The following is a 15,541-nucleotide window of genomic DNA, read 5'->3' as shown; positions in this document are numbered from 1 at the left end:
TTAGACTTTAGTTTTGAAAAATCAAGATAGTATAGTGTCATAGTACTGTATGTCATTGTGCAAACCACTGCTGAACTTCAGCTTTTAAGTATCTGTCAGGTGCACTGTATTTAGCCATGAATGTCTCCAGTGGCAGTGACTGTGCCATTGTCTTACTAGCTTATTACTGGCGTATAACAAAACTGCACACTATTAATGCTGTTTTTTTTCCCCCTGCTATCTGAAGCTGGAAGAAATCAAGACCAAGAACATGCTACTTCGATCACAGCTCCGCCAGCATGGAATAGAAGTCATCATCAAGTCAGATACCTCCTGATGCATGAAGAAAAAACAATGACAGAACTTTGATATGGAATGAGATTTTGTGAGCAGGCCAGGCAGCAGCTGTAGGATTATTGCCTGATTTTAAGAAAAAAAATATATTGCCAAGTTAGAGAAACCTTTTTGTATCTTAGAGACAACCTGGTACATTTTATATTTTATGATTTGTTTTTTTGCTTCCCCCCTGTTTGGATGAGATGAAGTGTTCACATCTGATATTTTTTTGCTGGCCTGCTTATTTATTTTTTTTTTTGCTATTCATTCACTGACCAACTTAATTTATTTTATTTTCAATGTATTTTTATCTTCCTTTTTTTTCTACTGTGAAGACTTTGCCCTTTTTCGTCTGGAAAATTCAGTTCAGAAATTTAATATGAAGATAAATAAGGAGAGATTTATGTTTTTCAAAGTATATGCAGCCTTTGGTCATCTCCTAATTCAATCATACATGTCGACACACTGCAACTGTTTATGGATTTTTGGTGCAAAAACCGTAGCATTGCTTACAGGTGTGTCCATGTCCCTCCATTCTAGTGCAGCTGTCTCTTCATCATTGCTGTACCTGCGTGATATTGTTGTTTAGCTGTTTCAGGTTAGAAAGACATTTTCTTGATAGCTTGGTAAAGATGTTCCATTGGATTAGTTTTTGGAGAGAACTGGCAGTCCACTACAGTTGCGTTAGTTACTGGAGTAGTTATTCACTTTCTGCTAGTACTTTGACTTGTCTTTATTATTAGAATATCGTTCTACTATTACTGTGCTTCATGTAATGTTGGTCAGTAAGCAAGCTAGACATCAGCAACAGGTGTCCCCCCTCACAAAAAAAAAAAAAAAACAAGGATTTACTTACTGTTTAAGCTCTAATAGCACAATTTAATAGCCTTTGAACACCATTAAAAAAGTGGACCTTACACCCACAGAACTTCTTAGCATAACCCTGCATTATATTGTTAAAGGACATAGATTTTCAAGAGTTTGCATTTTGTGTTTTGAGCAGTCTATGAACAGCAGAGCACTGTTATATCTCCTTAGATCAGTTCTGATTCATGTTTTATCTCTTTTTAATGTTGTTGCTTGAAGAATGATTATAAAGTTCTAATGCCTTTTGCACAGCACTGTTTGTCTTTATGAAACAATGTTTTATAAAGTTGTGATCTGTTAGAGGGCTTTGTTAGCTTTACCCACAGGCAGCACCTTGATTTCACCCATGTTGAAGCCCTTCCAAGATGAGCTAGTTGTTTAATACCACTTCCTGCTCAGGTGCTTCTCTGTCAAGTTGACATCCATACTGATATGCTCTTGTGTCCTGGTGTTTCCACGCTTGAGGCAGTGGCCATGCTGAACTGATTTGCAGTCTCATAATCCATTTTACCTTTCTCTTCTTACACTGTTTATGACAACTCTTGGTATGGAATGTTGTTATTGACACCTAAAAGTCCTGATTTTGCTATGACTTTGCCCAGTATTAACAGTTCTGCAGTGGCTTTGCAAATTCATACCTGGTTGAGCAGTAAGTCACTGAGTGATGCTGCGGAACATTAACATTATACTTAACATCAGTCTCTGAAAATGTATGTGATAAGTTGTGTAATAGCACATTGCTGGTGCCATTATCTAAGAATGCCACTTACTGAGAGGTTAAACGTCTTTGGTTTCCTTCATGCTTTGACCAGAGTGATTTTCTTGCACAGTACCATATTGTTTAATTGTATTAAGCAAGTACTGTTTTGAGAGGTTATTATTTATTATAAGAGAATTGTTTAATGCTTGTAAAGTCTGTCCTGTGTCAGTGTAATTTTCCAAATCATAACCCTAAAATCAGGACCTTGTTCCTCCACAGCAGTCTGAATTATGCAGTATTTAATCACAGTATTGAACTGAATTTGTTCAGTTAGTCTTGAACAAGAAATGAAGACCTTATTTTTGATATTGCAAAGTATAATTTAAAGCGGGTCCATTCTGGAATGTTAAAAACATACAGTGTTATGTCACAGTCCATGTTAGTGGTCTGTGTAACCTCTTCAGGTGGTAAATATATACTCCCTCTTTAAATAATGTCTTAAAACTGAAAATAGGATTGTTGTAATTGATTTAATGTTTAGCTCATTTGCCTGTATGCCACACTGGTCTTATTGCTTTGCATGTGAAAATGCTGCTGTTCTGAATTATTGGTCTGTGGTGTTGACACGGTTATTTTTAATGGGCATTAGTTTGCGTTTTTTCTAGTAAACAGTGTGAGCAGGGTATACGTGGAGATTTGCAAACTAAAACTGTAATTTAACTGTATCTTATCTTTTGTAAAGTTTTGAGATAGTTCCCTATTGCAATTTTTTACTCCGCAGCAGATTCTCTTGCCATAAGTTTTTTTAGGTTATTTGAATTTTTTTTCTTCTTAACTTATTAATTTGCTTCAGCAGCTGAAAAGAAAGGCAGCACACCTCTGTGCAAATCTAGTGACCTTTGAGCAACTGGTCTGCTTTCATGTGATTTATTGATTGTAATTAATCCGTCAGTCATGCTAGTACCAAGCAATTTCTTAGTACTGAATTCTTAATGGGAATTTGGGTAGGCAGTGATTTATGATATGCAAGACTGCCTTGTTCAGTGACAGCAGGATGAAATCTTGAGAAGTCTTGGTAACTTGATGTTGAAATGAAGAAGTATGAAGTGTTTTAAAGGAACTGGGAATTCTGGGACAGGACATTATTTAATGCAGATTTTGCAGCAATGCATTTGTTACAACATATGATACATTCATAGTTTAAAATAGCATGATTTCTTAACTTGCAGAAACATTTCTCCAAAAGATTGTCATATTTATGCATTATGCAGTTTTCCATTGTGGAAGGTGTTATGATTGGCCAGCTTACTCTTTTTATAAAGTTTTTCCCTTTCCAAAACACCTGCACAAAGAATTACATCTTTTTTTATTTGCTCAATTAACCTGTCACTCTTATTGTTTGAAACCAGAAAGCTAATTTTATGTTTTTTATTACAAATTTTGGAATGTACTGTCTCAAGGCATTTCATTCATATAATTTATTCTTTGCTTTTTCTGTGAAATTGTTTTAGTCAGTGTGGTATAGCTGCTTCAACAGTGGTTTTTTTCAGGTTCATGTTCTTTGATAAATACCAGTGACGTGACAGGATGGACGGGAGCTGTGGCCTGCTGTTGCAATGCTGTGCATTCCTTTGCTGTGGCCTGCTGTTGCAATGCTGTCCATTCTTTTGCTGCGGCCTGCTGTTACAGTGCTGTCCATTCTTTTGCTGCGGCCTGCTGTTACAGTGCTGTCCATTCTTTTGCTGCGGCCTGCTGTTACAGTGCTGTCCATTCTTTGCCGCGGCCTGCTGTTACAGTGCTGTCCATTCTTTTGCTGCGGCCTGCTGTTACAGTGCTGTCCATTCTTTTGCTGCGGCCTGCTGTTACAGTGCTGTCCATTCTTTTGCTGCGGCCTGCTGTTGCAAGGTTGTGCATTCCTTTACTGTGGCCTAATGTTGCAATGCTGTGCATTCCTTTTGTTTGGTCTTTTCCTGTTGAAAGAGAAGGGATAGGACTAGGTTGAGGTACTTATTTTTTCAACCAAGGAATGTGGCCTGATTTGAAGGTTGGAAGTTGTCCATTGGATTGTTTTTTAAGCAAAAAACATTGATATTGAATTGTCACATATGACATAGGCTTAAAAAACATTGATATTGAATTATCACGTATGACATAGGCAGTCATACATTTGTATAAGTGAAAGCAAACCATATTGAGACATTTCCTTTGCAAACATTATATGTAACGTGATCTTCTGTACAGTTATTGCCATTACATAGCTCATTTATTTCCTGCTTTTCCTTAAAATATTTTTCTGCATATATTCCCACAATTCCCATTTTTTTTCTATGTAACTTGCGCCTAGCTTTTTCTAAAGACCCCACTTCCAGTTCTTTTATCTCTGTTACTATATTCACTACTTCTCATATGGTTGGTTTACACTTTGATGTCCATTTTCTAGTAATTACTTTTTTGGCAGTGATCAGAATTAAACTGTGCAAGGCCTTGCTATGTTCATAGATTCATATGTTGGTACTAGGCTAGCAGCCCTAGGGCCTATACAAGCCTAGCCATAACACTTCCCTGACTATTTCTTCCCACACTATTTACTGTCCTGGACTCCTGTCTAGCAGGGCGACTGACGTGATCCCCAGGGTGAATTTCCTTTCTCCTATCCAATCATCAAGGTTCCATTTGAAGAGGGCCAAAGAGGCGCTCTGCTTGACATGTATGGGCAGTCTATTCCAGAGTCTGGGGAGTCTCTGGGTCAGGAACCTATCCCTCCAGCATGTTTTTATTGTGATGACAAGGTTTATATCCCTGGAGCGTGTGGCTCTGAGGGATTGGGATTTCTTTAAGTGTAGTATGTCCAACAGCTCTGGGCTTGACATGGCCTTGTATGCTAAGGATTTTTTAAAGTTTGTCAACTGATTACACTACCAAAATACATGTTCCCAGTTACCTCTTTCTTCTTCATCTCCCCTACAACATTTGCAGTCTTCCTGAGGTACAACTCTTTGGAGTCTGCTTGGGGTAAGAAAAATACCTATGCAGTAATTTCCAAGCAAAAATCCTAAATCATCTAGATTTTTGCATGTTTGAGAGCCATAAATTGTTTCTTTGTGAATTGCTTATCCAGTATCTCTTCCCAGTCCTCTCTAACCTTCTTAGATTGATTCCTGTAGTTTTCATGTATCATTCTCTGTGCCTGACTAATTATCCCTTTTTTAACAGCAGTTTCTGTTCTAGACTCAACTAAAAACTCTATCAGTGCTGGTCTTTCACTTAGGAGCCCTGTATTAATTTTTCTATGCCTATACTCTATCAATCCTTGATAGCGAAGGCAAGTCGCTAGGCTGCAGTTCAAATGTATTCTTGGCCTCTTCCCATGCTTTTACCTTTCCTTTTCCAATTTATTTGCTCCGATGCCTTGGTTCCTTTGCCAGTTTTCTCCAGTAAATTCCAGCCCCCTCCTTACCTATTCTCTGTACCCCTAATTGTGGTCATCCCTTTTGGCAGAATCTCCTTTCTTAGGTTAATAGGTTGGTACTAGGCTATCAGCCCTAGGGCCTGTACAAGCCTAGCCATAACAATTCCCTGGCTATTTTTTCCCACACTATTTACTTCCCTGGACCCCTGTCTAGCAGGGCGACTGACGTGATCCCCGGGGTGAATTTCCTTTCTTCCATTGAATCATCAAGGTTCCTTTTGAAGAGGGCCAAAGAGGCACTCTGCTTGACATGTATGGGCAATCTCTTCCAGAGTCTGGGGAGTCTCTGGGTCAGGAACCTATCCCTCCAGCATGTTTTGTTTATTGTGATGACTAACATCTTCTTTCCCATGTTGGCTTTGTCTATTCAATTGTCAGTTTAGAAGGCTCCAATTTTTTTCACATATGTCAGTGTCTGTGGTCCTCTCATCTGCCTTTTAAAATTTCCGCAGTGAACTGTCACTGCAGAGTGTATTCTGTTTGCTGAATGGTCGTAGCAGCCGTTGGTGGTTTTGATGCCCATCGTTTCATGCCATTGCCCTCTTGTGCATCTGAACACGTGCTGTTTCTGTTATTGCTTTTGGCACTGGGACAGTGTGGCCATCTTGTGATAATGGGGAGCCAGGCCTGCCCTTGAGTTAGTTCATTCAGGCCACTGACTTGCTTAATCTGTTTTGGAAGTTAAAAAAATCACTTCTACTAACCTGGAACAGTCTGTGCACATGTAAGCTGACCCTTGCAGAAGGTTTTCTTTCTTTTCTAAAAAGACTAATTTCAGGTGTCTCGTACTTCAGGGTACTTCTAACAGGAACTGTGTGTCTTGGTACTAGGGACTAGCTCACCTGTTAATGGCATCTGTTGTGCCTGTAAACAGGCTGCCACATGCATCTTCCATTCTTTTATCATCGATGTTAAATCGGGTTTATTGAACATATTCTGAATATGCTATCCATTATCCATTGTTTCTTTATTAAGTTATCATTGCTTCCTTTTTAGTCCAGCATTAACCAAGAAGCCCTGTGATGCATATTGCCCTTTTAGTGGCCATAAGTTTTGTTTTATTCATTTATGCCTTAAAACAAAGTGCAAATGTACTGATGTGAGAGTGTTCAATCTCGCCGTTTGTTCTTACACACGGGTTTGGAGCCGATCCTCGGCTCCGAGTCGGCCGCACCGCAAAGCTCTGCATCTCAGAGAAGCTCGAGACCAGACTATATCCCACAATCCTCCCTGCCATTACTCAGATCTAGTTTGCCGCTGCAACAGATCGGATCGAGGAGAGCTCAGACCAGAGGAGAATTTGATAACTTTTTGCTTTTTTCAGATAAGCTTCTTTTTTTTTGTAAAAATAAGTTTCTAATAGTTAGTATAGTATAGAAGTGTGTGTGTGTGTTATTATTATTATAATATTGCTCAATATTATTCTTAAGGCACCTTTTGTGGCCTACCCTTTTTCTCTTGGTGTGGTTTTTGTTGAGTGTTCTTTTACACTTATATAGATATTCACTTTATATATATATATATATATATATATATATATATATATATATATATATATATATATAAATTAGTTATTGGTAGCGTTTTCTTGTTATTAACTTGGTAAAGTGTCATTACTGCTACAGTCATGTCGGAGAGAGCAAAATCCGACTTTAAAAGATGTCTTGGCCCTCTCCACCTGCAAGAGGATTGCTCTATATGTCATTCCTTTAGCGGGAGGGTCATGACAGATAGACGCAGGAAGCTTATAGATAGAGGGTTGCTTAAGCCTGCCTTTCAAGAGGCTTTAGACAAATCGGATCAGGCTTCTAAGTCCTCGATGGGGTAGAAGATGTCAGAGCCCATGTCATCAGCTCCGAGTTCATCTTCGAAGGTTCGTTCACCAGTTCCACAGACCTCGGGGCCGAGCATCGAACGTTTATCTTTCACTGAGCCCCAGATCTTGGAACTGGTGTCGGAGCTGCCGCCACCGTCCATTCTTCGGTCGGTGCCATCTTCGGCCCCTTCGACCCGTTCTTCCAGACCGTTGTCTGAGACAGATGTGGATTGTGTCATGCAGAAACTCATGGAAAACACGGCCCTTTCCAAGTTGATTGCAGTTTCCTCCCAATTGGTGTCGAAACTAGAAGGCCTCCCCATGTCTCCAACAGGTCCTCCTTCGAGACCCATCCAGTTCTCGGAGCCGGGAGAGGATGAGCTGATGATAGTGGAGCCCTCGATGCCAAAACCATCCATTGCACGATCGACACCATTGACTTTGACTCCTTCGGAACCGGTAGGTGAGTCGTGGAGCCGACAGTCTCTTCTCGGTTCCGGGACCGAGAGTCATACCGACCTTTCAGTGCCGACTCTCCCTCTCAGGGCCTCGGTGCAGATTGGCTCAGCTCCGTCCTCGGGGTCGGAGCCCACGGCCCCCGTGTCTGGGATGCTACCGTGTTCTTCGGAACGGGAGGAATCCTCGGCCCGGGGTTCAGGGGCTTTTGACCTTATGAGGAAGGTATTGTCTGCACAGACAACCACTTCATCAGAGGCGTCTTCTCCTTCCCCTGAAGGGCCGCTTTCTGTTTCTGCCCCCACGACCCATCCAAAGCGTAGAGCCCCATTGCCTCAGCCACCCCCAGAGGGTTCCCCCTGTTCCTTGGAGGCCTCACCGGAAGCCCCCTCTGATGAGGTCCCGAGGAAAAGGTTATGCAAGAGGAGGCACATAGATTCCCCGCAGGAATCTCTAATGTCTGACACCGACTTGGATGAGGCAGAGGGGTCCCCAAAATCCCCCTCTGAGGATGTGTCATTTGCGGACATCCTGGAGATCTTGAAACAGAGGGGTGATTTGCAGTCCCTAGCCCCCACTGAGGACGAGTCGGTGCTGCTGAAGGCATTTGGGGCTCAACCTTCTACCTCCTGGGTGACTCCGCCCTTCGATGAATTAATGGAATTGATTGCTCGAAGGGTGTGAGAGACACCTGACACAGTGGAACCAGTCCCACAAAAACCAAACAAATTTGTCACTGCCCCCAGGACAAGACTTATCTCACCAAGGGAGTTCCGGTCGACGCTATGGTGGTGGCGGCAGCCACGAAAAAGGAGATGTCTGAGTCTTCCTCATCTGTTCATCCTCCTAATAAGGATTCTAGGACTATGGACAGATACGGGAAGCTCGTTTTTAGTTCAGCGACTTTTTCCATGCATTCGCTAAACTATTTGACACATTTCACATGTCTGCAGAGGGATCTCATCAAGGAGCTGACAGATACCCTCCAGGGTAACACAGATGCTGCTGTTTCAGATAAGGTAACAGCACAACTTAACACCCTTACCTCTATAGTAAACTCATCCATGAGGCTCATCTCGTATGCAGCCGAAGGATTGAGTAGAGCTGCAGCTTCAGCGATTGCTCTTTGAAGACAATCCTGGATGCGGCTGTGCTCCTTTGCGGAAGCCTTCAAGTCTTCCTTTCCCAGCGCCCCCTTTGATGGTGCCACACTCTTGGGCCCAAGGTGAAGGAGACTCTGACTCAGTGTGAGCAAGCGGGAAAGACCCTGTCTGCTGTCGGGGTCCGTTTTTCCGCTCCAACTAGACCGTACCCCAAAGGGCCACGAGGCGGGAAAATGTGGTTCCGTAAGACTCTGGGATCTTTCCAAGCCACACAGAGTAGTGCCCCCTCCAGAGGCAGAGGAGGGGGGTAGAAATGGAAGACGCCACCCCGGCGGCAGAGGGGGTCCGCATAACCAAGGCGACAGGGATACCGTCCCTGGGAAGCCTTTCCAGCACTCCTGAACGGTGGCCCGGCTGTCCTGCTCTGGAGGCAGTCGGGGGTCGCTTGGCTTTATACCCACAGGCCTGGATAAATATTACTTCGGATTCCTGGGTAAAAAGCATTACAACCAGAGGATACAAAATCCCCTTCATATCAACTCCATCTCAACAAAGAAGGTTTCCAGATGTGCCACCCCATCTGCGAAGCCCAGCAGCAATAGAAATTTCAAAGCTGCTCAAAAATAGAGTCATCCAACCAGTCCCGGCGGACCAAAGAGGATCCGGAACTTACTCAAGGATGTCCTTCATGGATGCATCTGCAGTCATAACAAGTGGGTTGTCCTGTCGTCAGGCAGCCCTTCAGTCGGCCGGATTCCAAAGTCCGGGTCCGGCTTCGGCTGATGTCGCACTCCACCCGACGTCATCACTGTTGGTCTTCGGGTATAAAGGCATCAGCCGACGCCATTTTCCTCAGTGTTTCTTGCCGCGTGGCGCCCGAAGCAGAAGCTGTTCGCAAGTGCCGGTCGGTCGGATCCAGAGATTACTTCTACCGAATACTACTTCGAAGACTTCTAAAGCTAAGTACCCCGTTGGGGACTCTTTCTTGCCTCAGCCGATGTCAGAAAAAGTTAACAATTGTTTAAACTGGGAAACAAATACCTCATAAAGATTTCCACTCTTACTGTCTGCCTTGTTTAGGCCCAGCCCACGGCGTAGCAGCCTGTTCGGCCTGTGCTTCTTTCAACCGACGAGCGCTTAGGCGTCGGTCGGAGTTTGCAGAACAGTTTTCGGTTCTGATTTTGCGTACATTATGCCGTCGGATCCTCCGACTACCCAATCTAAAACGCAAAGATAAAGACCGACACTCGCGGTCCGCGGTTTCGGCGAAACCATGGTCAAGCAAACGCGAGTGTCTCGGTTTCGGCGAAACCGAGAAAACTGAACAAAGTACAGCTGAACCTATTCCTACAACCGAGGCCCCTGCTACAACTCTTGAAGCGACTTCACAAATTTTACCCACTACGGTGGTTGACTTATCAGACACCATCCCCTTGGATGTTTCTACCCCAGCACGTGGTGCTGCTAGGCCTCCAGCAGCCATGTCCATTAAGGCCTTCGCCAGGGCTAAAGCAGCCAAGACTACTAAAACAGTGCCTGTTAAACCACCCACATCCAGGCCCTCTTCTAGTTCTCAAATGCTAACTTTGGCAGAAGATTTAATTTCTTTAATTAGAGGATCTCAATCTCACCCAGACAGGGCCTCTCAGCCCACAGAGAAGAGACCTAGGGCAGAGCCCCCCGAGCCAATGTCCTCTGATGATTCTGCTGATGAATCAGACATAACTGACCAGCCAGAGGCTCCCTTCTCCAATTTTGAAGATTCTGATGCTGAAGAATCCATCCCAGCTGCTTCCCCACCAGAAGAATTCTCCTTTGGGGAAACCTTGCATGCCATGCGAGAACAGTTCCAATGGCAGCAACAGGATTTTTCAGACTCCAGAAAAAGACTTAGGACTTTTCTGCACCTCCCACAGCACAGGCCCTTAGCTATACCCCCTGTTCTCTCTGTGGTGGATGATGCTTTCAATGATGTTTGCTCTGCTCCAGATTCTTTACCCCCAGCCCCTGCCAAACCAGACAGATTTTACAGGGTGCCAGATACTCATCACCACCTTTACAAGGCTCCACTTGCAGACCCAGAAACTATATCCCAGGGCCCCAAGGCAGTAGCGCGACCATAGCTAAAACCCTATTCCTTCTGAAAGGGAAGCAAGGTCATTAGACAGATGGGGTAAAAGGTCTACACTTCAGCTACTCTCTCAGCTAGAGCTTTAAACTGTCAGTTTCACATGATACAATACCAAGAGTTTATGCTGGATCAGTTAACTAAAAAACTAACCACTGATGAATCTCTTGATAAGAAATATGTATTAGAGATGGTAAATAACATACAACAGGTTAGCAACCATTCCTTAAAATGTGGCTATGATGCACTGGAGGCTTCATTTAGATCAGCCATGACAGGCACAGTGATAAGAAGGCATGCATGGCTAAAGGAACAAGCTTTACCAGATAATGTTAAAGCTAAGTTGCTAGATGCTCCTATGGACAAGACAAGTTTGTTTGGTACATCTGCCCAGCAGGTTATGAAGAAAATGGAAGAAAAGGCAAAATCTGTTCAAACTGTTAAAGATTTCTTGCAGGTTCAACCCCCAAGGTTTAGCAGGAACTGGCCTGCCAAAAATTGGTCCTTTCCTGACTCCACAAAATTTCAAAGGGGCAGGAATAGGCGTTCCAGAGGCAGAAACCAATCCAGAGGAGGTGCCTACACAGGAAGACAGTGGCAAGGCAACAACAGAGGCACAGATACAGCCACTGCCACTACATCAACACAACCACAGTGACTTAACCTAAATCCGCCTACCAGGGAACAAATAGCAGCTCCTCTAGGCGGAAAGTTAACCTTATTTTCAAAGAACTGGCACTACATAACAAAGGACAAGTGGATTTTACAAACCATAGATCAAGGTTACGGTTTCACTTCCACACTTTTCCAGTCAAAGAGGAATGCCAAATCTACCTCCAAATCAAAAAACAGAGGCTCTATGCCAGATAATGGAGTTAGCAAACATGAGAGCTGTGGAAAGAGTGCCAACAGCAGAGCAAGGAAAGGGGTTCTACTTCAGACTATTCCTAGTTCCAAGAAAGGAAAAAAGTTGGAGACCAATTCTCGACCTGTCCACCTTAAATACATACATCATTGTCCCAAAATTCAAAATGCTGACCCTACAGCAACTTCTTCCCATGCTGGGCAAGGAGTCTTGGCTGGTAACTCTAGATCTCAAGGAGGCATACCTGCACGTCCCCATTCGACCAATCTGCAGAAGATACCTCAGATTTCTTGCAGGATCAGAGCACTATCAATTCTCAGCATTGCCTTTTGGCTTATCTACTGCCCAGAGTATTCACAAAATGCCTGGCATCAGTAATCGCCCATTGCAGACTTCAGGGAATTCAAATTTACCCATACCTGGACGACTGCCTGCTACAAGGGGACAACAAAAGCAAGCTGACAACAGATTTACAAAGGGTCATTTACTTGCTACAAGCACTGGGATACACAGTCAATTTACAAAAGTCAAGGCTGATACCATCCCAAACAAGGACATTCTTGGCTGAATTGGACACAGTAAAACAAATGGCATTCCTGACTACAGAAAAACAAAAGAACTCCCTCTATACTTCTTGGCACTAACAAAACTGAACAAGTTAACAGCAAGAAAAGTACTGCAGGCCTTGGGCTTCATGGCTTCATGCATAATCTTGGTTCCATTTGCCAGACTACATATGAGAAAACTACAGTGGTACCTAAAGAATTTATGGTCCCAACACAGACACAGTCTAGAAACAGAAATCCCACTAATTCCATGCTTAAAACAGGAGTTCCTATGGTGGGCTCAGGCATGCCAGTCAAACCCAGGCCTACCCTTTCGCAGATGTCAAGCAAGCCAGCCCCTCACAACAGGCGCTTCGGACCTAGGATGGGGGCCCACATGCTGGACAAATGCGTGCAAGGATTGTGGACACAGGATCAACTTCAACTGCACATCAACCTAAAAGAAATGCTGGCAGTAAAACTGGCAATCCAAAAGTTCAAACCATTTCTCAAAGAGGGCCAGTTGATGATAAGGACAGACAACACCACAGTCATGTGGTACATCAACAAACAGGGAGGCACTCATTCATACCCCTATGCAGAATGACCTTGGAGCTGTGGACCCTGGCACTCAGCTACAACATCCAGTTACAGGCAATATTTGTACCAGGGAAAGACAATACCCTAGCAGACATATTAAGCAGAACCACTTCGGATGCCCACGAATGGAAGCTTCACCCGGACATCTTCAAGACCATCTCAAAGAAATGGGGAATGCCACAGATAGACCTATTCGCATCACCTCTCAATCACCAGCTCAAAAATTCTGCACAAGGACATTCCACCCATTAGCATGGAAAGTGGATTCGCTCTCTTTCAACTGGAAAGGCCTAACAGCATATGCATTCCCGCCTCTTCCTTTGATACACAAGGTACTACTGAAAATCAAGGAAGAACGTCCAAGGATAATCCTGATAGCTCCAAACTGGCCAAGACAACACTGGTACCCACTACTGAGGAGCATGTCTCGAACAATATGTGGACAATTCCCTGATGCCCTTGATGTTAACACAGAACAACTACAGCATCATACATCCAAACCTAAAAACCTTGCAACTGACTGCATGGAACATCACATAACAGCAGCTATTCCAGAACTTTCCCAAAGAGTTAAAGACATTATTCTTGAAGCACGCAGACCTTCAACAAGAAGGAACTATGCTGGAAAATGGAAAAGGTTTGTCATCTGGAGTACGGAAAGAGGAAAAGATGTGTCAAACATAGATATGCCTAACATTCTGGAGTATCTGGCCGAACTTCTTCATTCAGGCCTGTCCTACTCCTCCATCAAGATACATGCATCAGCTATTTCAGCAGAATACAGCTTTGATACACCTGTTTTTCGCACCCTTTGCTCAGGCAATTCCTCAGAGGAATCAAGAATGTAAAACCTCCAAGGAAACCACCATTACCAGCTTGGGATTTAAACTTTGTGCTAGAAAAGTTGACACTAGCACCCTTTGAACCAGCAGCAACAGCAGACCTACAACACCTGCCATGGAAAACTGCTTTCCTACTGGCAATCACTTCAGCAAGGAGGGTTTCAGAACTACAGGCCTTAATGGCAGTGCAACCCTTCCTAATCTTCCACCAAGATAGTGTGTCCATGAGGACTAATCCTACATTTATGCCTAAGGTGGTATCCAGACTGTCTTTAAACCAGGCAATCCACCTACCTACCTTCTTTCCCAACCCACAAAACAGTGGGGAAAGAATACTGCATACCTTGGATGTACATAGACAGCTACGCTACTACTTGGACAGAACAACACATAGCAGAAAGACTGACCAACTTTTTGTAGCCTATGCAACAGGAAGGGAAGGAAAAGCTATTTCCAAACAGACAATCTCCAAATGGATAGGAAATTGCATACGATTCTGTTACTCCTTCCATGGAAAACCAATTCCACAGAACATAAGACCTCATTCTACAAGGGCAACAGCCACTACCACAGCCTTCTTACGAGGAGTGGCAACCAAAGACATTATTGAGGCGGCTACTTGGACCTCCGTGCATACATTTGCCAAGCATTATAATTTGCCTCTATATTCCAGATCCCGAGCAGGGTTTGCCACTGCTGTACTGCAAGGGATCCTAAACACACCATAATCTATTTTCATCCTCCTCCCTAGTTGGCTATGGTATTCTACCCACTTGTTATGACTGCAGATGCATCCATGAAGGACATAGTACAGTTTTGTACCTACCATAAATGTAGATGTCCGAACTGGATAGCATCTGCAGTCAGGATTACCCTCCCTCCATCCCCTCTGTGGTACTCCTAGGGTGTTTACCCTTCTAATAGCTAGCTGTTGGGGGGGGAGTCTTTTATGGTGTATTTGTTTGTGTATATGTACATACATGCTTATTGTTGTGTTTACCTCTATCTATTTGGAAACATTGGCATCTATCCAAATTTTAGCCTGCAAGAGGGCTACTGGCATCTGGGGCAAGAAACACTGAGGAAAATGGCGTCGGCTGATGCCTTTATACCCGAAGACCAACAGTGATGACGTCGGGTGGAGTGCGACATCAGCCGAAGCCGGACCCGGACTTTGGAATCCGGCCGACTGAAGGGCTGCCTGACGACAGGACAACCCACTTGTTATGACTGCAGATGCTATCCAGTTCGGACATCTACATTTATGGTAGGTACAAAACTGTACTTTCTTTTTAGTTCCAAAAAAGACAGGGGACTGGAGACCGATTTTAGATCTCAGCAATCTCAACACCTTCGTGAAGAAGGAAAAGTTCCGGATGGTCACGCTTCAATCGATCCTTCCATTTTTACAGAAGGACGATCCTTCCATTTTTACAGAAGGACGATTTGGATGTGCTCGATAGATCTCAAAGACACATACTACCACATCAAGATGGCCAGACCGTCCAGAGATCACCTGCGCTTCCGGCTGGGAGCCAGTCACTTTCAGTTTTGAGCTCTGCCCTTTGGACTCACCTCAGCCCCCAGGGTATTCACCAAATGCATGGCAGTAGTTGCGTCTCACTTGAGACGACAAGCATTCCAGGTGTTTCCCTATCTGGACGACTGGCTCCTCACTGCTACCACTGAGCGTCGCCTCATACAAGTCAGAGACTACACAGTCGACCTTTGTTCCCACCTAGGGATTTCGATAAACTTTGAAAAGTCTTGCTTATCGCCCTCACAGCATATTTCATTCATCGGAGCAGACCTAGATACACGATTAACACTGCTAA

The 15,541-nt window shown here is 43.8% G+C and overlaps 1 protein-coding gene across 3 annotated transcripts in view; it reads left to right on the top strand.

Moving 5' to 3' along the window:
- USF1 (upstream transcription factor 1) overlaps window positions 1-1,982 on the top strand; it is a 931,515-nt gene extending 929,533 nt beyond the window's left edge. For all 3 annotated transcript variants that reach the window (XM_044059392.1, XM_044059391.1, XM_044059393.1), the window contains one exon: window positions 227-1,982. In XM_044059392.1, the coding sequence (XP_043915327.1) occupies window positions 227-316 (90 nt within the window). In that variant the 3' untranslated portion in view covers window positions 317-1,982. The remainder of the gene's footprint in view (window positions 1-226) is intronic.
- Window positions 1,983-15,541: the final 13,559 nt, after the last annotated feature.

The sequence above is a fragment of the Protopterus annectens genome, chromosome 17.part0, assembly GCF_019279795.1.
Source record: "Protopterus annectens isolate FY-2018-M chromosome 17.part0, PAN1.0, whole genome shotgun sequence".
NCBI classification, from domain to species: Eukaryota; Metazoa; Chordata; order Ceratodontiformes; family Protopteridae; genus Protopterus; species Protopterus annectens.
The sequence above is the reverse complement of the archived record's forward strand: the minus strand, read 5'-3'. Positions and strand labels throughout refer to the sequence as shown.